Source organism: Athene cunicularia (assembly GCF_003259725.1).
Source record: "Athene cunicularia isolate RWA chromosome 7 unlocalized genomic scaffold, athCun1 chr7_part1, whole genome shotgun sequence".
Taxonomy (NCBI): domain Eukaryota; kingdom Metazoa; phylum Chordata; class Aves; order Strigiformes; family Strigidae; genus Athene; species Athene cunicularia.
Window position 1 is genome coordinate 36701629 of NW_020799107.1, and position 27279 is coordinate 36728907.

General features: G+C 41.7%; 1 protein-coding gene and 1 long non-coding RNA gene across 7 annotated transcripts; one reads left to right on the forward strand and one right to left on the reverse strand.

The window, feature by feature from the left end:
• Positions 1-6: 6 nt before the first annotated feature.
• LOC113482272 lies at positions 7-19559 on the forward strand. Its single transcript, XR_003398810.1, has 3 exons — positions 7-527; positions 1616-1627; positions 19549-19559. It is a non-coding gene; the product is annotated as an uncharacterized LOC113482272 (long non-coding RNA).
• On the reverse strand, positions 3224-25904 carry PRPF40A (pre-mRNA processing factor 40 homolog A). Of its 6 annotated transcripts, none has more exons than XM_026852767.1 (25): positions 25757-25904; positions 22767-22847; positions 20235-20265; positions 19981-20003; positions 18384-18461; positions 18165-18275; positions 17604-17724; positions 16375-16399; positions 15707-16012; positions 14707-14815; positions 13719-13783; positions 12944-13108; positions 12149-12257; positions 10933-11083; positions 10031-10164; positions 9557-9671; positions 9314-9405; positions 9039-9155; positions 8395-8532; positions 7641-7736; positions 6574-6660; positions 6392-6488; positions 6218-6279; positions 5309-5443; positions 3224-4354 (listed from the first exon to the last, which is right to left on the reverse strand). In XM_026852767.1, exons 1-25 carry the CDS (start codon positions 25892-25894, stop codon positions 4262-4264), a joined length of 2679 nt encoding a protein of 892 aa, XP_026708568.1. In that variant the 5' UTR covers positions 25895-25904; the 3' UTR covers positions 3224-4261. The 6 variants fall into 6 exon arrangements, with proteins under 6 accessions (XP_026708568.1, XP_026708567.1, XP_026708566.1 ...); XM_026852766.1 differs by having other exon boundaries at positions 9314-9417; XM_026852765.1 differs by having other exon boundaries at positions 18384-18485.
• Between the last annotated feature and the right edge of the window lie 1375 nt (positions 25905-27279).

Genomic DNA, 27279 nt, shown 5'->3' on the forward strand with positions numbered 1-27279 from the left:
TTTTTCCCTTTTTTTTTTTTTTTTTTTTTTTTTTAAAAAAAAAAAAAAAAAGAAAGGAAGACATTGAAGGGTTTTCTATATGTAATAGGGAAACAATTCCAAGAAGAGACCCGTAGCTCTTCCCACCCCAGGCAGAGTCCACCCCGGCGAGCACGAGCTGCGGTACGGCCCCCCCCGGGGTCACCTCGAGGGTGTGATGGTTGTGGTGTGCAGGGCTGAGGCACGGGGGGCTTGGGGAGGGGGAAAAACACCTTGCAAATGCACAAACCGAGGAGGGCGGCCAAGGCACGGACTGTGTTCTTCAGCTAGAGGCAGCTTTTGAGTAACAAGTGTATTTATTAATTAGCACTAAGGTATTAACATCCCAGTAATCAGTATTAGGATCCTGAGGAGCGTTGCAGTTCAGTTCCCCGTGCAGAGAATCATCCCGTGCCCTGCTCCGGGGGGTTCACACCCCGCTCCGACTCCCAGTTCCTTGGACAATCCAGTTCAGCTTCCCTGCTGAGGACCCCCTGGGCAAAATCCCGGTAGGTCAGAGGCTCCACCTCGCGTTTCTAAAGCTTAAAAAGGGAGGGGGAGGGCGGTGGTGCCCTTCCCCACCCCCCGGCGCAGGCAGAGGGCCCGAGCCCGCGCTGGCGGGACACACTATCTGCTCCGGAGTCACGAACTGGACTGAAGAGAAATTTTGTACTTTCCGAGATACATTTTGCTTACAGCTCACCTTTCCTGGTCTCACTGCATCAATATGTTAATTGTAAAATTTATTGTATAGTATTTAACCACTGAATCCCTTTTTCTTTAAGTTGTGCTTATGTGAACCACTGGTGAAGGTCCCTTTTTTTTTTTTTTTTCCCCTCAGATAATGTGTAGTTATATGATAATCTGTTTTTAAATGTACAGATATTTTGCTACAAAATTGGTGCAGTTTTTTATGGTTTTTACACTTCTCTTTTATTCCCACTTTAGCCTCTGGGTAATATTGTAAATATTGTTTAAAAAAAAAAAAGCATCAGCCTGTGCTATACAATCTGAATGTTATTTTAACTTATAGTTTTTGTTTTTATATTTAACTAAATGGACAGTTTGGGGCTCAGAGTTACCACATTGACCTCTGCTTACCTATTTACAGGAAGTTTACTTTAAAAACTGCCACCTTCTTGCATTTACAGCAACGTGTACTTGACATGCTAAAGAGAACATGCCAAGCCGCCTCTTTCTTCGCTGACGGGGACAGGAGAGCATTTTAATCTGCGTAAGAAAGTTTGACAATTAATTCAATAAATTGTTAGGTAGATCAGTGGTTAAAAGCACTAGCTCTCACGTTCTTAAGCTCAAAGGTATTTTTTTAATTGAAGACAAAAATTATATCATACAACTAGAATATAATGCTGGCATGTTCTCTTTAATATTTTTCTAGTAATAGACCTGCTTCTTAGCAATATTAGAAGTGTTTTATAAAAGCAGTTCATGTTACTTTCCTGGTCTGTTCCTGGCATAAGATCAAATAAACTATTTACACTACTACACCGTAAGCCATAGCGGGTTTTTTTGTCAATTGAACCTGGTTTTGGTGATGTTTTGCCAGTGAACACCCAGAGCTTCCAGCAGGGCCAAGGGAAAGCCCTGGGTGCTGGTTTAGTTTGGGGGTTTCTTGCTGTTTTTTCTTTGAAAACCACTCAGTTTGCTGTTGTACCTCAGGTGACTCAAAGCACATCCTGGTGCTTTTTCCTTTTTCCACCCCAGAGGGACCGTGCGGGGCTGTGGGAGGTGGGAAGGGCCGGGACGGACCTGCCAGCCCATAACGCGCAGCGTCGGAATCCTGAAATACTAAATATAAAGCAGAAATCGTCCTCGGGTGAGCTCCCAGCTGCGGCGGGACCAGGAGGCCCTGCAGGGGTACAAAATTCGGGCTCAAGAGGCACCTCGAAGCCCAGGACCTGAGAGCGGCTGCAGCCGCAACGAGGGGCAAGGAGTTTGCCATAAATACACCAAAAAAACCCAACAGTACAACTCTTTAAGTTCTAGACTTAACAGTTGCATCTTTTAGATAAAATTTGGATTTAATTTTTAGAAGGGTTTAACAAAATAAATGCAGAGCGTGGTTGCAGACACCCAGGGGCAGGGGTTGGAAGTAAATGGTCAAGGGCTGCACGAACCCAAATGAGTCAAACAGACTTGAACCTGTTGCCAGGCAACATTAACACTTAAAAATAACCAATTTCTCTAAAAATCCTTCCAGTTTTAGGGCAGAAATACAGCGTTTGTGCTCAGAGCGTCGCTGGGCTGGCCAGGCAGGGCAGACGCCAGGTAAGAGCCACACCACAGATGAGGCTGTGAAACAGGAAAGGGGAGGAAAAACAGTAAAAAAACCTGCAGGAAAGCCTGAAATCATTTCCCTTAAAAACTAAATTATGCCTTGCCAGGATTATTTTGCAAGCAGTCTCCTTTTAAGACCTATTTCTTATACAAGAGCTAATTAGGACATAAAGAACCCCCATTAGAGTAATTTATATTTAGGTTTTTTTTATTTTAATGGAAAAATAAAGGCAAAACTTTTAAAAGTACTATTTACTTAGAAACACTTTTTCCTTAGGTTACGCAGATGTAAGGCAGTAACAAAATACTGTTAAGTTCTGACACGTTTGCAAACTGCAAGGACCTGGCAAACGCTACACGAGCTCCACACGCTCCCGCCCTGGCTCTGCCGCAGCGTGAAACCCCCCCGAGGCCCCAGCCAGGGGGTTCTCCCAGCCCCTCGTCGGGCAGATTTCCACTCAGGCAGCAAGAACTTTAAAAATCTGGCTCCTGGGAAATGAATTGACAAGTTTACAAAAATCTGCATTTAAAATCCGGGCTGAGGAGCAGCACCAGCTCCCGCCCGTCCACACCCGGGGGAGCTGACATTAAGCAGGCCCCTGGGTACAAATGCATCCTTTTTGACTAAAGTCAGGTATTTTTTATTTCAAACACCTATTTTCTAGCCCTACCCTTCCTCAAAATCCTGGACGCACCCTGGCAAGAAAAGATGCAGCAGGACTTGGGCTTTTTGGGTATTTATGCACCAGGAACAGCTGGTGGAAATCAGGAAAAAAATGCACTGAAAAGGACAATGAACTCGACATCCAGCCTTCAACTCGTGAGTGCAGACGTTTAAATCCAACACTCAGACAGTAATAATTTATCAGAGCTCTATAAGGTATTTGAAACTAGAAAGAAATACTAGTAGACACTAGAAGACAAGGTTTAATAATTGATAAAAATGTACAAAAATATTCCAAGCAGAGGTTTGCGAAGGTGCTGCCCAGCAGGGCTGGCAAAACCTTCCTGCGCTGGGCCCCGGGCGGGACGGGAGAGACGGGGCTTAGGCCGCCTCCTCCTCCTCCCTCCAAGGGCCCTTCTAGACGTGGCTACACGGCGGCTGGCGAAAGGCGGTGGTACATTCTTCAGCAGGTTCTTAAGGCAACACATTGAAATTCAGTTACAATTGGATTTTTTAATTATTTTCAATTTTCTGAATGCAAAGCTAACGGCTGAGGGAACAGCCAGAGCTGTTCCGGGTTTTAGGGGAAGCCAAGAGGCAGCAGCTGCCTCCACTGGCTCCCCCCTGACGCCTTCCCAGCAGCAGCGGTGCTCCGGGGGCTTGGAAAATCCACCGTAAAAATTTAAAAATTCCCACCGGGACGGCACTTAGACACGAGGCTCCGCCAGGAAGTCAAGTCTTTGTACAAAAGCTCACGGCAGGTTTGGCCAGGGCCGCAGGTCACAAAAGCGCGTTCCAAGATTGGGTGGGTTGGGTTTTTTTGTTTTTTTTTTCAGTACAGACCAAGAAATGGATTTGTTATTTCTATTTCCATTGCCTTCCCCTTTCCAAAATAAAAACAAATCCGTGAAAAACAAATTAAGCCACAAGAAACTATATTAAGAATCTCTTTCTAGAAAAGAAATTTTTATCTGCCAACACTGGCCGGGAAATCCAACGTTACGACCTTTCTAGGAAGGACCTTGGCTAGAAAGGTGCCAACGCCTCCGAGGGCTGAGCCCAGCACCCGTCCTGCCCCACGGGGCTGGGACAGGCGCTCGGAAATTCTAGATTTGAGGCCGGGGCCCGTCCTAAGAGAACTCGAATGTATCGATGTGGGAAAACGAACACCCACGGGTGCTCCAGCAGTGGAACTCAGGATAGCAGAACCCACGTCCTGAATTAGACATTGGTTTCTTTTATTATGCCACAATGTAAACATATTTGGTATAAATAATGTTCTCATTGATCTTCATCCAGTTGTTCCAAAAGAGTCCTCCTCTGTTTTTCCAACTCCCCTTCGCTCAGCTCGCTGCCCGAAGTGTCCCAGTTCCCCTGCAGAGAGAAGCACCGTGAGCACCCTTGGCTTTGAGCACAAACTAATAAAGATGTAATATCTAATTAAGATATATCATCTCCCGCGGGGGAGTGGGGAGCGTGAGAGGCCGGGACCAGCTAAGCCCAGCTCCTCTGCAGACTGCCATGGCCTAAGCCCACCCGCTGTCAGATGCTGCCTTAGGCCACCTCGTGGGGCTTTTCAAGGGCTTCTGGAGGCCAAAGCAGCTTGGTTTAAGCAGGTGATGTGACATGCAGGTGTCATCCAGGAGGACACTGCCACCCCCAAAATGTCCAAGGCCAGGTTAGACGGGGCTTTGGGCAACCTGGGCTAGTGGAAGGTGGCCCTGCCCGGGGCAAGGGGGTGGGACTAGAGGATCTTCTTTAAGGTCTCTTCCAACCTAAACCAGTGTATGAAATTCCTAAAAAATATAATACCCCTCCCAGAAGCAGCTGCCCCAGGACTGCCCAGCTCCAACAGCACAACTGCAGAACTTTGTCCCACCAAGATTTTCCTCCCCGGGCCAGCTCAGCACCAGCCTGCAGCTACCCGAAGTAGAGTGCAGGAGCCACCCGGGCACTGCCAGGCTTCACCAGCTTGTCCCTCCCAAGAGCAGGTCTGGCCACGGGTGGAAAACCAATGGCAATTTAGTCCTAAATATTGCTCTGGCACGGGATGGACCCAACCACCACGCTGCCCCTACAATAACGCGCCTCACTCCTACTCCACGTCAGCAATAAACAGCCCTGAATCAAAAACTAACTTCACCCACCAGTAACAAACACTCACTGAGGGCACAGGGTCTGAGCGTTTGGGCCATTTTTATATATAAATGGAACTGGGACATAAATAACCTTACTTTGAGCATTCCTACAAAGCTCACATGTGGTACTGCAGCACCCCGCGGACACAGAGCCCAGAGCAGCAGGTAAAAAGGAAAGGAGCATGCTTACAGAATCTTTTCCAGGCCGTTTTTTAGTAGGAGATTTATGTTTTGATTCAGATCTTTGTCTAGCTCTATCCTTTTCGCTCTCTCTCTCTCTTTCTTTTTTATCTTTTTCTCGTTCAATATCCGATTCTGGTGAATCCTGTGCAAATAAAGGGGAAAATATTAAATATATTAATTTATAGACTAACCACACTTCAGGAAAGTGTGACTTCATTCCAATATAGACCATATTAGACAAACTGCTCAAAGTGGTTACTAATTAAGCGCAGCCTATTAACCACTGCAGAAATAGGTAATGCAAAACCATTACCAAAGTGACTTGGAAAGAAAAGGAGAGAGGTTTGTTCAGTACAGAAGAACTTTCACCATTCTCAGCACATGCAAAGACGGGGCACACTGGATGCCATCCACTAAATTGAAGAGTTCTGCAGCCCACATGAGTTCAGAGACTCAAGCTTCTTTCTTTACCCAGGATAAAAAAAAAGAAATAATATTCTTTGGCCTGGAAGGAGAGTAAAGCTCTCTCTCTCCAGTACATTTGACCCCGGAGCTTCTGAGGCAGCCCCGGTGCTCGAGCAGAGAAAAGGGAAGGTGCTCAGCAGCAGGCAGAAGGAAAAGGAGGCTGGGGTTCCTCCCAGCAACCCACGGGGAAAGGGAACACCAAGGTTTGCCAGGACAAACGGCACCCGCAGGCTGCTCGCATAGTCCTTCAGGCCCGCTCGCGTGGGTGCAGTCAAACCCCCCAAATTCAGCAGTATTAAATGCTTTAAGACACACGTGACAGGTTACTGTGCTGCTAATACCCTCCTCCAGCCTGAACCCGCAGCCCCTTATCACAGGTACCTAGAAGGGGTCACTGAAACCCCAACAGGTCAAGCTGTCTATTAACCAGCTGCAAGTTAACTGCACTTACAGACTTATGTCTCCTCTTCTTGCTCTTTTTCTTGTGTTTTTTTGACTTCTTGTAACTTCTCTCTGCAGACGGAGGAAGAAACAAAAAAAAAAAATTAACATCGATAAAATTGTAAAGATCTGACCATAAACCAGTTAACAGACATTTAAAAACAAACCCAGAATAATCTCGTACCGGACTCGGCGCTGGAGGAGCGCTCCGACACGGACCGGGATTCCGAGCGCTGCCGTTTCTTCTTGGAGTGGCTGTCGTCGTCCTCGGACTCCGAGCCCTTGGGGGACAAACCAAGGTGATCAGCAACGACAGCCTCACGGCTCCTTACACAAGGGGAGCTAAGACCCCAGGAAGCACCTTACCGAGCGAGACCGAGACCGCTTCCTGTGGTGTTTTTTAGACTTTTTAGAATGTTTCTTGTTCTTTGAATGATGATGCTGACACTCGTGCTGCAGTACAAGAGAAGGGAAATGTTAGAACCTGTCTGTAGGACACAGCAAGAAACCCTGACGATGTTCCTGGCACCTGTGGCTAGCAGTGGTTAAAAAAAAGAAATAATCACACGTTTATTGTGTCAAAACCCATAAGCAGCGACCAGTATTACCATGTAAAGTCGTAACAAGAAGCACTTAGAAGCAAGAACACATCCAACTTCAGGCGTGGATGCGCGCAGGTTCCATTACCCAAATCCCTGTTTCAGTGCTCCCAGGTAAAGCCCTGCTCAAGATGGCCCAGAACACACTGCACACCTTGCTTTGCCACATTTAAAATTCTGAAGTTAAGCCATTTTAAAACATCTCTTACAAACGCCAGAAAAACAAAGCAAAACCCCCGAAGAGCACATGCTGCAAAATCTAATCTCTTCATTATCTAGGAAAAACCAGAACCTCATTCACCAAGAACGACTTGTCAGAACTTCTGCAGCTTAACTCTTAGTGCGGCCCAGCCAAAAATTAAGAATGAAACTAAATTACATCATCCTTTTTGCACACCAGCAAAAAAAAAAAAAAAAAGGCTAAAAAGTAAATTTGCAGCGTGCTCTTGAAGTTCCAGATGTATAGCAAACAAAACACTGCAGGAGTTATTTCCAGTTTCATCACACTTCGTATGAAACCACAGCAATAAACAAGTTTTCCAAATTAAGTCAGGAAATTTTGGTGTTAACTTCTGAAAATTCTTGCAGAGAAGCAGATTAGAAGAACAAATACGTATCAGATAATATCAAACAACTGTAACGTGTTTCTTCAGTTCCTTACTTTCAAGATGAGGTTTTAATATCCATTACTTCTAGGTAATGTCAACTGTAACAGGATTCAGTAGAATTCTGTTAAATACCTCTCCCTTCCCACACAATTAAGAGCCAGTCAGCTAAGATGTACTGTATATTCTCTAATTGGGGGAAAAAAAAAAAAAATCGAGTCCTAATTACCTCTAGTACATGCATGAAATCTTTAAATATTCTTTTTCTTTCAGACTCCAGAGTGATGTCTTCAAAGGCTGGTTCCTTCACAAACCTCTCTCTGATCTGTAAGAAAAGCAGCAGTGAGATACGAAGTGCAGCCACTCAGAAATTCAAGTAATAACAAAAAAGACAAGGCATGGTTTCACCAGCTGAAGAAGCCACTGTATTGTTACAAGGCCAGACATTTTTTATGCCAGCTTCACAACCAACTTCAGTAAAGCTGCAGCAGATGGAGGCGGGCAGGACCAGCCTGGGTTTCTCCTGCACGTGCCATTTAAGCCGTGCAAGCTTGTTACAGCCTGCGTTTTTATACAAAGCACACTGTGAGAGGAAAGGTTTTCAGAGGTTGTTCTCACCAGAACAAAGTTAGAGACTTTTAACTAAGCAGAGTGCTTTATCTCCGCTGGAATTACGTTTGGGGGCTTTGTGGGATTAGGTTTTTTGGGGGTAGGGGTGTTTGCTGCTTGTTTGTTTGGGTTTAGGGTGGTTTTTTTGTTTTGTTTTAAATCACATTCAAATGAAAGAATCAATAGACTGAAGTTACTCACATCAAATTTAAAATTGTACTGAAGAAACGAGAGGACAGTTTTTCTGGGTCTAAGTTATACAGACAGAAACACGGAGATCTCAGCGAATCTCAGTTAACTTATAAAACCATCAGCACACAGCAGCCTGTTCAAAGCATTTGGAAAGACTTTGATAATTAACTGGGGATACATACATCTTCCCAGACAGCATCCAGCTCAATTGGAGGAGTAGCTTGCTTCAACATACTCTTGAAGGCAGACTCTTTCCGCTTCATTTTACGAGCTTCTTCTTTTTCCCTCTCTCTTTCACGGGCTTCTGCCTTTTCCAGCAGCTACAGCAAACAAAAGCCGTAAGATCATTTGAAAAATAACAAAGTGGAAGAGTAATAATTCAGCTTAATGCAATTTTTGGAAAGCCCAACGACAGCTCACCTTTAGAGTTTTCTGCTAGTCACTTGGGCACGTGGGAAAATTAACCGATTAATTATTTTTAAAGCATGCAACTGCCATTTCACAAACAAAATCTAGAGTTAATACGTCATGCAAGCCAGAGCTACGCACACACACAAAAAAATCCCTCCTGAGAAAAGCTTTGTATAAATGAATGTTACTTAATTCTTGCCACAGAATTTCTCAAGTTGAAATGTTTATGGTTTGAATAAAGAGATCACTCTGCAATCTTTGTTTTGGGAACTGGTATCAGGATATCAAATCTAAAGTTACCTCTCAAATATTATGGAAGTAGTCATAGCACTACAGTGAAGTGCCAATTCTTGTTTTTAACATGAGATTTTGTATTACGATTTTTTTTTGAACATTCCTATGAATCAATACTTACACTGTTGAAAGCCAGCTTGATATTTCCTGCATCTAAAGTAGTAGCTCTTTTAGTCGAGCTGATGACCGTAACAAAATCTTCAAAAGAAGTGTTCACTTCAACCACAAATCCTTTATCCTGTAAGAAAATTGCTTCTTTGGCATCAGGTAAGTCAAGAACTCTCCCTTCAGTGCTAGTGCTCACGACATCAATGCAATGTGAAATCCCAGCTCTAGTAGCAGAGTCCACTTGAGCCATCAGAAACCACCATGTAAGGGAGCAGACTCCCCTCTTACCTTTAAGATATCTTTGATTATCTTCTTTTCGTCATGGTAACGTGCTTTCAAGTCTTCAACATAAAACTTGAAAAGATCAAGTGCTGTTGATCCTGATGAAAAAACTAGATAAGTCAAAAGCTAGCTCTAATAAAAGAGCTGCATTTTTTTAGACATTTAGAAAATATATAAGTAACCCTGTTCTATTCTGCCCCAAATCTTTCACCCTACTCTCTACAGGGTTAGAAGAGACAGTATTCTTACCAGGCTGACCAAGCATGTTAGTGAACCTGATGTCAGAGCTTATGGTTGGGTACAACTCCATCCAAGAGGACATTGAGTGTAACTGTCCATGCTCGTGCAGTTCATCTAAAAAGAGCTACAAAACACAAGTGAAATGGAAATTTGGAGTCACTCATCGTACTTCTACTTGGTTAACAGCTGGAATAGATACTCCTGATAAGTGGAATTCCATTTTTGTTAAAATGTAAAAAAAAAAAAAAAAATAAATATTTTTTCAATCACATCATTTCTTCCTGCCTTCCTCCACCATTCACAACATTCCAATTCCATCTCCTTTCCATTCAAATCTACTTCCTCTTGCTTTCCCCCCTCTCTTGCAGCTCTCTGGTGCACAGAGGTATTATACACACCCGTTAGCCTATCCTAAAAAAAATAACTGCAACAGAATACCTAATTATGTGACACTTTTAGGACAGAAAAAGAAAGTCCACCAACCTGAAAAGATTCTCTGTTTTTACGCTGCCGCCTTCTTTCTCTAAGCAAGCTTTTCTGTTTTTCTTCTTCCTCCTCTTTTTCCAACGCCCTGATATGTTCCTCGAAACAGATCAGCGCATCCTCCTTATCCATGTCTAGCAACAGATAACAGAGTGATAACAGTAAAAATCAGGTATTTCTTCCCACTAACTGCAGAAAGCTTCTTACTACGAGGTAACACCTCCAGCTGTTACTGTGAGTGAAGCATCACCGAGCACCTACATACGTGAAGACCTGCTCAGCAGCCAAACCCAACCACCTGGATAAATTATTGGTGCCAGCACAGAGGCCTTTCAGAAAAGTAGCGTAGGGGACTTGTGCACCTCCCTGCATCGCCACAGGTCTCTTAAACACACCATTAAGAACACAGAGCATCTGGGTCAAATATTTATCTGCTGTATAAATCCATATGCTGCTCTTAAAATACAGGATCAACTCATTTATAAGGAAAACGTGCTCATAATGGCAAAAGTGCCTTCTTGCTCTAGAAGAGTAAAACGATTACTTTTCTAGGAAAACACACAGCAGGACCTCACTCACTCTAGCAGAAGGTAGTGTTAAGCATCTGCAACACAGATTACATTGTCAAATATTTCTTCACGTTTCTAACAACTACTGAAGCAATTCAATCCCCATGAAAAGGGTATCCTTTGCTTTATCATCAAGATTAATCAGGAATGGTTTTTGAAGCTGACATCTGTTTTTGAGGAAAGAACCATGACAGGGTCCTTCAAACAGGTGCTCAGCAGCTGCCGTAGCAGCTCTGGACTGGGCAGGATCAAGCCATTCCCGGCCAGGAGCCCTCACGGCTAAAGACAAACCAAATCCCTCCTTCCACAGAAACACACAGACTTTTTACTTACTCTGAAGCTCCTCATCTTCTGCAAACGTGGGGTTGTCCATCAGATACTGCTGAGCCTCCGACCAAGTAGTGCAGTAAGTGACGTTAGCCATGTTGTCTAGTATGTTCTTCAAAGCCTCCCAGTTCCTCTTTCGTAACTGTTTGGCTTGTTCCTGAGGAAAAAATACATTTCTTAAAAAAAAAAATAAATCTGAGGTTGTACAGACAAAAACACATGACCCCTCGAGCACATTTTCCAAGACAACACAGAATTAACCTTTCATTTACACATAAAGCAGTGTAATACAGCTTGGACCTACATACTTTTATGTACTATTATCACTCACATCCACAAATAAACCATTTCAGTACTGCTGTCTCTGGCTGCTCCTGACAGATGTGACAAGCTCATGAAAGAGTGCCCCCATCGAGGGGCAGACAGCTGGTACGGTACCCAGAGGTTAAAGGAACCACAGCTTTCTGCAACCAGCCCATGATTCTGATTCAGAGCAGTGCGGAATAAAAGCCATCACGTAATTTATTAAAATCATACTAAAAATTAAACACACCGCAAAATTAGCAGTAACATGTCTCGGTAAGAACAAAGCTCTTTCAAAGAAACTGCCGCTGTGTCTGATTTGAGCCTGTATGGCAGATTTGTCCACCAAGAAGACTGAGATGAAGTAGGAAAGGTAATAAGAGCAATCTCCTCCTGGCGTGCTCATCCAGTTTCAAGCAGGCAGCTTTTCAGGAAATTTGAATCTCCAAAGTGTTACCCCGCAGCAGACAGCTCCACAACTTCAGTTGTGCACTGTGCAGGAACAGAACTAGCTTATGCAGGTAAAGGTGCATCACCTTCTGCCTGCTGACTCTACTGAACACCCCTTGTGTACTGGATAGTGAGAAATAAGGACCAATGTCTCCAAATTCACCTCTACAAAACCAGTCAGCTTCTCTCTTTGTCCCCTTCCCCATCACATCTTTCCGAGCCGAGTCCCCTCTCTGCAGTGTCTCACAAAGAACAGAAGGGAGACAAGGGTTATCACTTCCTGCCTCGCTCCTTTGGGAGAGGGTGTAACCTGACCTTCCCCTGTAAAAGCAGCGTGTGGTTCACAATAACGCAGCACACGTTCTCACTGGGTTCTCCGTGCCCTTCCTACAGACCCCTCCCCGTCTGTGTTGTGACTGTCTTTGACTCACAGATAACGAGTGAAAAAAAGAGATTTGAAAAAAGTTACCTTCTCTTTCTTAGACAGAAAAAACAAGACGTCTTCATAGATTTCAAGACGATCACGCTCAGATATTGCATTCCAAACTTCCATCTCCCCAAACATTTGTTCAGCTTTTCTGTACAAAACAAAGACAAAGCATACAATCATTTATCATGACTTAAATTGTCCCACTGGCTTACAGTAACACTAAATCAACTCTTTGTAAGTAGTAATGCTTTTGTATGACATCTCCCTAATTCTCTCTCTCAGGAAACTTCTTCTGTGGCAGCTTTCTGTCTCTTACAAAGGAAATGGTTAAAAATTAAAGCTGATGCCACTGTACACTCCTCTCTGTAGAAGGGCAAGTTTACCCGCAGTGCATTACCTCTTATTTCTATCTGAGGGCTAGCACATGTTCAGGTCACTGCTCTAGCAAACATCATACAAAATCAGAGCTAGGAAATTTTCAACAAGCTTATTAGATATACCTCCCTCCGGGCATGAACTTCATGAACAGCCTATCGGAGCTATTTTGTTATCAATGGCAGATGTAACACAAAACTCCTCTCAGCATTGTCTTGTATTTCTGCTTATTAGAAGTTCAACCCTTTATCATCAGCACACCACTCGATTTGTTTGGGGTTTTTTTTGCCTGGGTCTACAAAAATGAGACTATTTGTGTTCCTATCAGTATTTTAGTGAGAGGCTTTTGCAGGCTGAGCGCATCCAAAGGTCAGCATTCACCATTCACCAAGAGCAAGCCAGCACTGATCAACCTGGCAAGCCAGTGAAGGCTGAAACTTCACGTGAGATGGGTCTTACTTGTATCTCGTGGTGGATGTCATCTTCTCATGGTTTTCAAGAAAACGCTGGAAGGATTCTTTAGCTTCTTTGTATTTTGACCTTGCTTCTTCTTTCTCTTCTTTTTCTGTTTGAACTTTGTAAGCATTAAAGGCTTGCTTTTTTTCACTTAATTTTGCCAAAGCGCTTCACGTCAAAGAAAAAGAAAACATCATCAGTTTTACAAAAGAGAAATAGATTAGAAAAACAAAACCAAAGAACTAAAAGATAACAGATTTGAATAATCCAGATTTTTGAGACAAAAAATAAGTAATATCTAAATGGCCAGTCACTACTTTGTCTCTCCCTTGGGATTACAGGAGATCATTCCGAAAAAGCCATAAAACCAGACACTTCTTAAGAAAACACAAGCTACTATCATGTTTTCAGGTTGCATTTATACATTTGACATTACAAAACTATTTTTGTTATGGATATCAAGCACTTTTCTGCAAATGTTTATAGCAGCCACCCATTTAAAAAAGTAATCTAAAAAATCTTCAGCTCCATTATTGTAAACCTGTGCTTTAATTCCGATGAAAATCATTTAAAGAGCTTAAAATAAACCCAACAACTGCCAGATCTTTTCCAAGTGAAAAATTAAGCCTAGGACTTGCATTTCTTTATGTAATAAAAGAACAAAGTTCCCTGACAATGGTACACATTCACAGATACCTCTTAAAACAGCCAAACGTTAAATCAGTAAAGTCAAATAGTATTTGTGTAGAAATGTAATGAGGAAAGAATCAAGCAGTACCTGTATCTGGGATCATTAATGATCATCTTCATAGCTTGCTCCCAAGAAGCATTGGATGGTACTCGCTGTGAAGACATCAAATTGTTAACTAATTAGACATGAAACCAACATCCAACAATGACAGATTCCTTAAAAAAAAAAAAAAAGCACCTAGGAAAAAAAACCACTACACCTCTGAGGTGAAGATAATAACATTCTCTGACATAAATTTTTTTTTAAGCTTCATTAATAGTCAATATGAAAAACAAAACAAGGGACTTTTGGGATTACTGCCATTTCTACAATAAATTCTTCTGGAAGTTTGCCTACTCCACAACTACGTCAACTCACTGTGTACATGAGCACGTATCACGTACTCTGAGGGAAAACCAAAGCCAGTCTCATTTTACTCCCACTTCATCTCTATCTTTAAAACAAAAATAAAAAATTGAGGGCTCAGATGATTAAGCAACTTATTAGAAATGTACCTCACTGCCAGACAAAAATACTGGCAACCATAGCTTCCACAGCACTCAAATAGAGTTTTAGACTTACTAATTCACGGGGGGAAAAATGTGTCTCTACATCCTACTAGTTTATGGAAACACTGCATGCAAAATCTAACAGGTTGTCCTTTTTCCATGTGGATCTCCACACTGTCTGTCTCTGAAGCTGTCTGTCAAATCACTCACCGTTCCAGTGTGAATTCTGGACAAAGATCAGATTACACGTGTGCATTAGTGTGGGGATCACATAAAAGGAAAAAAAAATGAGAAAAAAAATGAACTGTGAGCCCTGATGAAACGTCAACACCTCCCTACTCACCCAAAGAGCTAAAAAATTTTAAACTCTGTATTTTTTTTTCACTGTAGTATTCTTTTCCCTCATTTCTTTGTTAGTACTAAAGTCCTCTTTCACCACGGTGAGAAATTCTTCACACACAAGAAAAAGTCCAGCAATTTAGAGCAACAGTAGTTTAATAAAGTATTAAGATAGTTGACTGAAATACCTTTTCTTTTAGCAGTTCTTTAAATGCTTGCTTTGCTTCTTCCTTCGTATTCCACGTATATGTTTTTTTAACTGGTTGGGCATCATCATCCTCCTTCTTAGAAGCAGCACTATATACAAAAATCAGTAATATGATTATTTAAGCTTTTTTTTTTTCCTAAGTTAGAGCCACTGAAGGGTCATAAACCACCATAATGAGCTAGAATGAGTATTTTAAGTAGCAACTGGAAAAATAATGCTGCAAATGCTAAACACCACAATTTGTACAGGACTTTTCCTTAGACACTGTACACAACTGAGCAAAAGCAGCAAACTATTTCAGAAAAGTGTTATCGCTTAAGCAACTGGCTACCTGCTCCAGTTATCTAGAAATGATTCATTAAAATATAATGCTGAAATTTAACAGGAATATTCAGAAATATATTATATAAAAATATAAAGGAGAGTGCTTAAAATACATCTCTTGCCCTCAGCTATCTCCTGCTGGCTACAATCCTCCACAGCGCGTTTCTTTTTTTGTTTGAATGATAACAATCATAAGCTGTAATTCTCCCCATAATCAGTTCTCCGTTATTAAAAAACAAAGGATCTCCTTTCTGGTGGAACAAAGAAAGATCAATTTAGCATTACATTTTTCTTCTGATGATAGCCAATTGCACAGATCTATGGAAGAGGAAACACAGAGGGTAAGCACATAACGTTACCCTGGGAAACACTTGCAGCTATTGGAAATCTGTGAAATGTTCACACCACTGTTTCTCTGTGGGGTTTAGGAGCTTTGGGAGAGGGTGGGCAAGGGGAGGGCGTTAACTTTCTAAAAATAGATTTAATACTTCTTCCCCTCTTTCTTACTCATTATTCTTCTCTGCTGCCCTTGATTCACGCTCCCTGAAGAACAGCTAACTGTCAAAGCCTGGCCTCCTACAATAGAAGATAAACCAGATCCTAGAAGAAACCCAAGAACCGTGGCAAAGTCACGTACTCTGTGCAGCTTCACTTACTCTGCTGAGGCCTCCTGCTTGGAAGAGTCGTCCGCTGCGCTGGCTGCACCCTCGCCGCTCTGGTCCTGCGCAGCAGGCGCAGCCGCCGCCTGCCCCTGCTCCTCGGCTGTGGCCGTGCCAGAACTCTCATTCTCCACCACGGAGGCGGCTGCCGCAGTCTCTGCTTCGGGGGCTGCGCTGGCTGCAGAAGCAGCGGCGGAGGGAGCAGCCGCCGCGCTCTCAGTGCTGGCCGTGGTGGTTGCGTTTGCGGCGTCCACGGCAGCAGCAGCGGTGGCCGTCGTCGGGGTTGATTCTTCGGGCTTTGTGCTACAGGTAAAAGAAAACAGGAACAGTCACACACAAGTAGGGGAGAACTTAATGGCTTAGGGAAAGCTGTAGTTTGAATAAGTTAATAAAGTACGAAATGAGATGTTTAGATCTAGTTACAAGGACTTCTCAGAAGGACACAAAACAATCTCAGCTTAGAGAAAGAAAACGCTTTACTGGAACTGTGAGTCTGTGTAGATCAAACATTTCAGTGAAAAAGAAACTTAAAATACATTACTTGTGGTTTTATGTATTAAGCCACTACTTAGAATGAAAAGCTGTAAGGAGAATCTTTTCAGACTCAAGGACTAGGTCTCATTTTCAAGCAACAGGCAACAAAACCATTACCACTAAATACATACCTGTTCTCTTCAGCTTTAATCATTGCTAGAGGAGAAAGGAGAAAACACAATCAAAATAAAGCTTCCAAAATAGTTTATATAAGCATGGTAAAAAAGTCACTGTTAACATGAGTTAAAAAAACATAGCTTTAAGTATTTTTGTTGCTATCAATAATTTTAGTAAAACCAATTCAGACTAACAAAAATAAGAAATCCCATTAAAGGTAAGATTAGGGTATAGAAAGAAAAACTTCTTGGTTTAAGGTAACTATTTCAACTCGAAAAGACTCGTTTAAAGAACAGGAAGCCAGGCTTACTGCAACAGCTCTTCCCTCCTTTTTATTCTGTCACTGATGCTTGTTATTTGTAGTACTTTTTTAAACACTCATTTCCTACCCCAGCTGATTTTGTAGATTTTTCATCAGGATCTTATTTCCCTTACAATACCAAACAAAACTGTGCTAAAAGCGAAAAACAGGAGCACAGCATCATGGGATATTTGTACAGAAGGGGATACTGCCTTTATAATACCAAAGGGCAATAACAAATTAGCAATGTTTTTGCCACATCTCCGAATAATTTGTGTCAAAAATCAAAAGCAAATTGATACCTAAAGCAAAGCCTTACGCACAATTTTGGCTTTCAGCAGCCAGCCAGTACTACTGCCTTGAGTACAAAATACATCACTTTCAAAGTTCTTCCAAGACACCAAACCAAAATGTGGTTCTTGCTCAGTTATAAACTGTACTGTATTACACAAGTCCAGCACCCTTCCACCCCGGTCTCCCAAGCGAATGAGGATCAGCACAGCCACCACTCTGCCTCTCACCTTCCCCCATCAACCTGAACCCCTTCACAAATCCTACGCAGTTCCTGCAGGTTCCCAAAGGATGGGTGGCTAATGCAGAGTCAAATCCTGCAGCAGCCCTGCGCGCTCCCTCCTGCCAACCCAGACAGGCAGCACCTTCCACCCTCACCCAGTTCCCGTTCAGGGACACGAGGGGGAGCTGCCGCCGCGTAAACAGGGAAAAACTAAGAGTATAAGGGAAAACGGGACGGTGGTGAGGGCACAGGAGAGCAGAGTGCTCCACGGCAATCTCAAACTCCATCAACTCCACTACAGACAGCTTGTTGCAGCAGATTTAATTTCTAACAGAAGTTTGCTATGCTTCGATACCAAATTTTTGCCAAGAGCCATGCACAGGCAGAGCTTGCTGCCCACCCTCCCTACTCATTTTTGTTAGCATTACCTTCAAGATCCTCAAGCTCTTTGGGTTTTGCCCAGCGTGATTCCTTTGTTTGGGAATTATAATAGTAGGGCTTTCCAGAATCAGATTTATACTCTTTCCAGGGACATTTAGACAACAATTGCTAATGGACAGAAAACAAAAACATTAAATCAAACTTACAATGGTGTCTTAGAATTAAAAGGATAGCTAGAAGTGAGCCACAAGCACTACAAGTAGTAACTTAAGAGTCAATGAATACAAAGCATATGCTTTCCAGGGAAATCCTCCCTAGCAATAAACACGTTACTTATTGAAAAGATGGCATTCTTTAATATTTAAATAAGGAAAATTTATCTAAAAATTGAGGAAAACTGTCGAGAGTTTTGCCCCCTTGCAGCCCCAAGTTCTACCAACATAAGGAGTAAGATATAAATATTTTTGCAACATTTCTTATTTGAAGAGTTTACTCCCATAAAAAAAAAATAATCTATTAGCACAGCTATCCTTCTGCGTGATATTTATGCTAATAAACTCTTGTGTTCACAAAGCTCACGCAGTAATCTTCCTCTGAATTTAGTCTACCTCAGCAGGCGTTTTGAGATCATCTGGCTTCTCCCATGTAGACTGCTTTGTTTCAGTATTATAATAATATGTTCTTCCATCGGGTGATTTGTGTTCTGTCCACGTAGATTTCTAGGAAAAATAAAATATACCATTCATGATGAACAGTAATCATTGTCCGAGATGCTATCAAAAGCCACTAAAAAAAAAAGTTAAAATACAAGTGGAAAGCAGATAAACCTGTTTGGAGTGCTCTTCATTAACAGAGCTGTTGGTTGTGGCGGTTTGCTGGGCTGCGCAAACTACGGGATGCGTTGTCTGAGGGCGAAATAAAACAGAGCTCTGAAAAGACATTCTGGTTAATATCTGTTTTTCGTTTGAATGTGTACATTAAATATACCAAGAAATTCAGCAGCAAAGACAGCAAGCCAAGGTCTAAACATGTAAGTCAGTACTGTTTTCGAGAAACGACTTCTTCGAGGCCACATCACTGTTTTTACTGATTCCACCTCTTAGTTATCTAGCCGAACTATTTCCCTCATGACCTTAAAAACTAAAAGTAAACGTTTGGGATATCTCCTGAAGAAGTAATTTAATATTTACAAAATTTTAAATACAGCGACTGAAAGCTATTCATGGTCAGTCAAGGTGCCATGAAAGACAACCTTACAATCTGAGGTTAATTCCAGATGACCTGCCTACCTCAATGCAAAGTTACACTGATTCATGGTTTTTAAAATGTCATTATTTTTTTTCATAGAGCACCAGTTCTGTTCCACCAGTGATCTCCCACCTGATGGAAAGGTGGAAAACTACCCAAAATCACATAATGAAGCGAGTTTGGCCTGCATGCCACCATCCTGCCTCCAACTTCAACCTATATTAAATCACCTTATATTTACCCAACATTTATTCCTATTAAGTTACTGGACTACGCTGTGTTCTCACGAACAGGGAAGGAGACCATTGAGCTAAACAACCTATGAGCAGCAAAATCAATGAAGTGGTGATAACCATTCCTTAGAGGTCAGTACTTTATAATCTTCAAAAACCACAGTGATGTTTTCAAAATTACTATGGGCAACTATATAGGCTATGCTCTTTTTATTGATGAAGTGTCTGGTAACAAAACTCCCTGTAAGACAATGCTAATAAAGGTTCAAAACAAAAAGAAAAAAAAAAAAATAAAAATCACACAGACTGAACAATGCCAGAACCATGACCTGGCTTCTCCCGCTAAGCTGGGTACATTAAGGAACAGCAAGGGAGACTTAATCTTTACTTCTGAATTCTGCTATACATATTAGAACTGCCAAAGCAAAATATCCATTACGTTACCCAAACATTCGTAAAATAAAAATCTGCTTGGAAACTGGTCACTGATATGGAAGAAAAAAAAGAAAAGACGAAAAACCCAGAAAGAGGAACAGGCTTCAACCATCTTCAGTGTAAATAAAATCCCAACTCTACCCTAACTATCTAGCCCAGGATCTGCTAAAATTTAAATCTGAAAACAGTCAGCTTTAAAGGAACGTACGTATCTAGGTTACAATTCCCTTGCTGCTCAGGTAGGGCAAAAAGGCCTAAAAACATTGCAAGAACCACCTCATATTGCTGTCCTACATAGCAGAAGAGCTAGAAACAGACAGACTTCAACGCTCAGAACTTAGTGGAAATGTAACACAAAACACACCTACTTTACTAACATGAATTACAGACTGACAGTTGAATAAGCAAAGCAGCGTAAGATACAAGGTTTTCTTTTAAACATGTAAAGCCAGGTATGCGCAACACCACACTGCCATTATAATCTTCTAGAATTCTGGTTTTTACATACCTGAGTTCCAGGAGGTGTTACGCCTAAAAATTAAAATAAAAATAAATTAAAAAGGGTTTGGTTGCTTTATTTTTCTATATAAAGCGTCTAAATAATTGATGTTTGAAAGAAAAAAAAAATTCTGGGAATCAACAATGATGTCAGTTACAGCAATACTAGATCACATTTGACAGGAAAGTATGTATTTTTTTTTTTAATACTCCATCTCATTTTGGCAAAATATTTTGAAACGGTAACAAATTGTTTATACTCACCTACTTGCGCATCCATACTGTTCACCCCTGGCTGTAAAAACAATCAACAGACATTTAAGTACTGAGTGCAATCGTAATTAAACCATCAATAATACAGGACACATCCAAACAAGTGCTTTCAGCAACAAAATGCTCTACTGCCTGAAATACGGATTCCCAGCTTCCCATTTCATTGTTTCTGCCCCTTAAATAAGCCATTAGGAATATCAAGGTACTTTTCAGAAAGGCAATATATACAGAATAAAGTACAGCAGGGGGTCCCTTGCCATCATTCCAGTACCCATCTTTATCTCCCCAAATGAGTACGTTGGGAGGAAAAAAAAAAAAGTTCTGAATTTCTGCTGGAATAGCTTAGCAGGCTTCTGTTACAATTATGTGGCTGGTGTAATGTGTTAGTGCTGCACTCATAAAACTGCCTGCACATAACCACAGGTAACTTTCTGAAATTCTTTCAAACTAAGGAAAAAGATTAACAGAATTCAAATAGAGTTTTCCCAATTTCTTCTTCTGCAGGCAAAAATATGGCTTGCAGGTTTACCTTTTGCTAGGGATTATCTTTCAGATCTCTTCTACAATTTTTATTAACAAAAAACTCAAGTAAAAAAAGCAAAATTTGTTAGAAAATAAACCATATTGGGTCAATTGTTTGATATTATCCAATAGGACTAAACCAGGTGAATCACCAACGAACTTTAAGCCTTTAAAGTGCATTCCATATGTTAAATATTTGTGTGTGCATGTCTCCAAGTGCTGTCACCTAAGCAGGGCCATAGTTAAATTTGTCGCTGCAGTAAGTAATCCTTCTCACCTGTTCCTTTCCTTGTGCCTATGTTTACTTTTCCAAATTCCATTCTAATTTGCTGTATATGTCAAGAGAACTAATCTGACTGAAATCATAATTTTTAGGAATGACACCGGTTCTGATCAGCTTTCTGGAAGTAAACAGTTGTGTAGCTCGCACACAGAAAGTGAACCTGCACAGGAGCGGTGTGAACGACCACCACACTCGGGTGAAACAGTCAAGGCTGCAAAGGTGGTCACAATTTTTAACTCATCTATGCATTGTTTTACATTAGGAAGTGGTAAAATCATTTGAGCGCTGACTCCTCCCTCCCCTTTTAAGCCTCTCTTAGCCATAGAATTTTTAAGATTTATTTTTTCCTGAAGGTCTGAAATTCTTTCAGAATTTTCCATAAGCATCACTTGTCAGAATCTTGTAACAATTCTGTATGGGAAGTGGAGGAAAATCACTAACAGCCTTCCTACTTGCTAGCTTCTAAAATATTTAGTGCATTAGGAAGCAGCTACATGAGCACAAGAAGTAATGAAGCACAGTTCCAAGGAATTTGCCTAATGAGTTACTGACTTTTACTTAAATCACACTACAGCTGTAACATACACTCACATCTCATTAAACACCAACAGTGAGAAACAAACCTGTAACTATCAGGAAGATTCTCTAGAGTCTGCCAAAGCCCAAGCACTAAACTTAAGTTTTTCTCCACTGTTAAGATAATTAACATCCCTTCCCTGGTTCAAGTTCTCAGTCCTCTAGCACACATCAAGGTGACATGACATCCTTTTCCTAACAGTCTCTTCTCTACTTATTTTGCAGGAACTCTATCTTTGTGCTCTTTCTCTCATTACTCCAAAGAGCAGACGGACTGCTTAACTGGTTACACACAGCAAACGTAGTAGATGAATCTCTTCAGCAAACCTTTAATGAAAAAAAACACCCAACTCAAGTGGAGCATTAACCAACTTAGTTTTTAAAATACTCAACAAAAACATTAGCAAAGGTTTTGTGCTTAGCACCGTAGAAGAATTCAGAGTTCTACGAGGATGAGACCTGACTTGGGGATGTAGTATCTGCATGATTAAGAAAATAAAAAATAATTTATTTCTAAATTCAAGTGGATAGAACCGCTTTTAAGTGGATCTCCTACAGTGAAATGTCCAAAAAGAAAGAAATCTGCACTTCTCCGCTTCAGAGACTTCACCTGTAACACTGGTTAACTCACTTCTCTTCATCTCCACCCAAACAACTTCTTCATACCTTTACCAATTCCAACAAACTTTACTCAAGATCTCAAACAGGCTAAATTTCATAAACTTTTATAAAAAAAAAAAAATCAGATATATAGTGGCAGTTCGCCCTCCCTCCAAACAGCCAGAGTTCACAGCGGTTCTTGCCAGGCTACAAGCAGGTAAGGGACAAGGGGGGGTCCAGGGGACAAGGGAGGGGTTATCGGAAGCAGAGTCCAGAGAGAAAAAAGGGGAAAAGCAGATGCAGTTAGAGAGGAGTTTAGACTGACAAAAATCCATAGGACACCAAGTACCACTAGCTCTACCTCCTGCAGAAATCTTAGTGTTTATGATAATTCAAGAGCTTCATTCATACAACTTCATTGTAATTAGGAATACATTTTTCATAATCCAATTCAAGAAAACAAAGGCAAAGCCACAGTGAAGTCATGACAGCAACTGGCAAAGAAAAACTTTTAAAAAAGAGGAAAATTAAGTTAAACTCACCGGAACTGTAGGCTGCATAGCAGCTTGAGACATGTGAGACATCATCATTCCAGGCATTACTGACTGCATCATTCCAGGCATCTAAAATTAAATAGTAATTCAGATATACTGTATGATATTTTAAACAGAAAATATGAGGATTCTTTTATTTTTATTTAAAAGCAATTATCTGGTACTAGTTTTTAATCCCCAAAAAACCTTTTAAGCGCTCGGCAACAGAAGGTAACATACGTTTGCAGAATTCTGATTCCCTTCGTTATACTCCTACAAAATCAACATTAGTAATAACAAGACTCCAGTATTCCAAAGTCTGACAGGAAATATTAATAAGGACGACCATGTAAACTACAAAAGAACAGCAGCAAATGATGTGTGATCTGTTAATAAGCTATTACTGAAAATTCTAAGCAGGAAAGTTAAAGCAAGAAAGATAGAGGTTGGGAAAGATTTCTGCAAAATTCCAAGGCCACACAGAACAAACTAAACAAAGGAAAGGCAAACCCAGAGTCTAAGATTAGTTCTGCTCACATTTTTTGACACCTTTCAACCTGTTTCCCTTTCTTCTTACCTCTGCAAGTAGGAAGAAACACTTTTACAGGGACACTAGAAGAATGAATTTTAGCAAACAACTTCAAGGTGAAGAAAGCTATTAATTTTAAACAGCAAAGCTCTAAAACAATTCTGAACTCTTTTTTTAAAGGTCAGGAAAAAAAAACCCTGAATATAGATATATAATATTAAACCACGTACAGTGTGAACTTAGTACTGGGGACATGCCACACTACAGAAACGCAACGTTTGAGTCAAGACTTGTATCTGAGTTTGTCGAGTGGTCCAATGAGACAAAAACCCCCACAGAACTGCTGCTCAGATAAGCTAGCTTTTGCTCAAATATTTATGCTTATAGTCTCAAAGGGGTAGTTACGCACCACTGAAGTGATGCACTGAAAAGATGTTAAAAATGCTACTTTGAGTGTTTGATACCTTGCCTGTTTCCTGTTATTTTTGCTGATTCTGGCTTTTAAGAACTAACAAGCCATTAAAAAGTGGCAAAATGAGCAAAATACGTAACTTCGGTCATTACGAACATAAACTTTTGGCCACTCACCCCAAACAGGTCTCGAGAAGTCAACCCCCTTCAACCTTTCAGTTACGCCCCTTTACCTTTCTTGTCCTTGGCAGGCTGGCCAAGTGACCCCATCCCCCTGTATCTTCAGGGAGCATCAGGTTACCCCTCTCCTCATCTTGCATCTCGCGTGGAGAGAGGGATATGTGGTAGGGCTACTGCTCCACCCTCAATCCACAAGGTTTTCTTGGGAGGGTGAGGGAGGAAGGAAAGACTGGAAGGCGGTCCCTCCTACTTCTCGCCATCCTGTAGAAGCAGGAGAAGAAAGCACTCTTGCCCCACTGCTACTTGTGACTAAGGGGGGCTCTGAGTGTGTGAAACTTCTTAAAAATCCAGGTTCAGGTCCTGAAGAAATGCTAACCCAACGTCAAAGGGAAAAAAAAAATGGGAAAGAGAGCAAACTCTTTTCCAAAAGACCTTCCTCAGAATGATGCTGACAGGAGACTGTTGCTGATATCTACATGTCCCCCAGGGGTTCACCTCAGAAAGGAGAAAAACAAGCTACAAAACATCCCATCCCACAAAGCCTCACTAAACCTCCAGTATCTGCTGAAAGAGCTTATAGTTTCAAGGAAACAAGCCAACAAACGCTGATGCTTCCAGCACAACAGTTCTGGTGTGAGAGTACCACTGTCCTGTCCCATCCTTAAGGCTGTAGGGAACTGAGCCTCAGATCTCTCTGCCATCCCATTTACCTTCAGCTTTTTGCTCTACATCTACACCAAAAAGCCCTGGGTTCTCTATGTTTCTCACGATAATTAAAGATTGAAGCATTCAGTTTATGAGAATGAGAACAGTGGAACAGAAACTACAAGAGAACCGTTAAGTAGAGGAATAAAACACAATTGCTATTTAAGTTCCTAACGAACTAAAGCTCACACTATTATGCTAACGGTCAAACCTTCCTCATCTTTTAAAGTTGCATTATTTATACGCCAGAAGCTCTAACAAGCTGCAAAACCGTGCTGAAGAGATTCCTACCAAGCCTTTTTACACCAGTTAAACAATACAGACACACGCTCTATCCAAGGTCTGCAAAGGAAGACACTGAGCTTCCAGCATGACCCTGTGGGCTCTTCTCACAGTGTTCATCATTCTCACCACCCTCTATCTGCTCTGGTCTAGCAGATGACACTCAGTTTCTACTTGCATGCAAACCATCATCACAAGTAGTATTACTGGAGCATTTATTACACCCAGAAAGAGAATTGCTTCTTTTAAAAGTTTGGGATTTAATCAGAAACCACAGAGGATCTTTGATGATTTCAAGGAAAAGCTTTAAAATTCACAAAAAGCACGGATATGATTCTGGCTACTCTACCTGTCAAACTGAGCGGCCAGGTTTATTTTTCAATCACATGACACTAACAACAGCAGAATATACACAGAACCATAAACCACTCCCTAGGATTCAAGAAGGAATTCTGCAGAAATTCAAATGATTTCTTCCCCTGCATCTCCCTATAATTTTAAACTGTGCAGATGTTAAAGAGTTAGCCAGGAATTAAAGAAACGTGAAGTTCTCTACCATTACTACCTCAGAAAAGAGCCGCGACTTTATGTTTCTAGTATGCATTAGTAAGACAACCTGACTTCTTCAAAATACAAAGAAAACTACCAAAAAGCTTTATTATGGGTTCATACCTATGGCTACTTAAAATTAAAGTTACACACGAGGTGCATCAATTACCTGTTACAAAGGAGAAGGGTTTCTGTATGGATAGGAACTGTGGCATAACATACCCTGAACGATTAACCTCACCATTTGCAAGCTACTGTATGAGAATTACCCACCTCAGGGATTACCTGACATCATTATGAGAAGAAAGAAAGAAAAAAAATTAATCTTGTAAAACTGTCTTACCTGCCCCATTGGTGGTCCTCCCATGGGGGGCATCATCTGAGGCATCATACCGTGTGGAACTGGCGGCATATTCGGTGGTCTCTGACCCATAGGGTGCATTCCCATGGGAGGATAATGTGGCATGCCTGGGTGTCCCATCTGAAAGACAGCCACGAAGGAGAACAATCAGTAAGAAGCCAACAACTCCAAACCCCCACAAAAGCATTAATATAACCAAGACACGCTCAACACTGAACCGGAAAACGATTGGGGCGATTTTAAGTTGATCCTGCAAATCAGCAAGCAAGATCACCCGTTCTTCCAGGTCCTCTAGAGACAGTTAATCATAACTAACAAATCATTTAAAATTTCAAAACCAACATCCACATAAAAAACCCTACACCTCCATAATCTTTTATGCTTTGTCACAGAAAAACTTATTAAATTTAGGAATGCAGGTATTTCTGCATGCTCTTCCATACAACTATGATTAGCGCAAGTAACCCTGTGGCATAAAAGTCAGCCAGGGAAATAAAATACCTTCTACTCCTGATGCTCAAGTCTGAAATAGCTCCCACAACGACTACCACCCCCGCCTCCGTATTTTCCTAAAAATCTGAATCCTGTTGCTGTTCTAATACTTGGTAGAGAGATGCCGCTAGTACAACAATAGATACAGGTCTTTTTTCATATGTTTTTTAACTGCCAAAACATATCAAGAGCTTGTTCTAGTCAGAAGCAACAGCTCTAAGAGTACTTTAAGATAAACCCTGAAAAACATTTTACTTCAAGGAACATGTAACTTAAACGTACACATACAGGAATACATTAGAGAAGTGCAATAGTCGATTAATACAAAAACTATTTGTAAGTGAAATACACTTTAGAAGGGTCCTTAGTAGAAAAAAAAAAAGTAACACTTCTTTCTGACGTGTTTAAAAAGAATTTTTTCTATGACTTTTTGTGCCAGAAGGCACTTTTAAGCTGGGAGCAGATGGTTCACACGAAGAAATGTCAACTAGAAAGGTCTGCAACTTCTGAATGTCACAGAGTGGTCCGAGAGTGGAACAGGCTGCCCAGGGAGGGGGCAGTCCCCATCCCTGGGGGGGTTTAAGGGCCGTTGGGATGAGCTGTGGGGGATGTGGGGTAGGGGAGAACTTTGTAGAGTCAGGCTGAGGGCTGGACTCGATGATCCCGAGGGGCTTTTCCAACCGGAATGATTCTGTAACGCTTTGACCTGTGGCACATCCCTGAGTCTCAGGACGGGCAGTGGCAGCTCGCCTGTCCAAGTAACTCAAGGTAGAAGAGCCCTGCTTCCTCAAAACCTCCTCAGGCCCTCCCCCGAGCGCAACCGCGCTTTTTTTTCCTCCCCTTCTGACATGCCGAGGGCCCTGCCAACCCAGTGCCGCTTGTCACCCCCAAACTCCTCCCGCCGCTGGCCGGACCAGGGGGCTCGTAGGGCGGGAACGGCACCGGCGGAGCCTCCGCTCCCCCCAGCCGCACCCCCCTCCGCGGGGGCTCCACACCAAGGCGCCGGCGGCGGA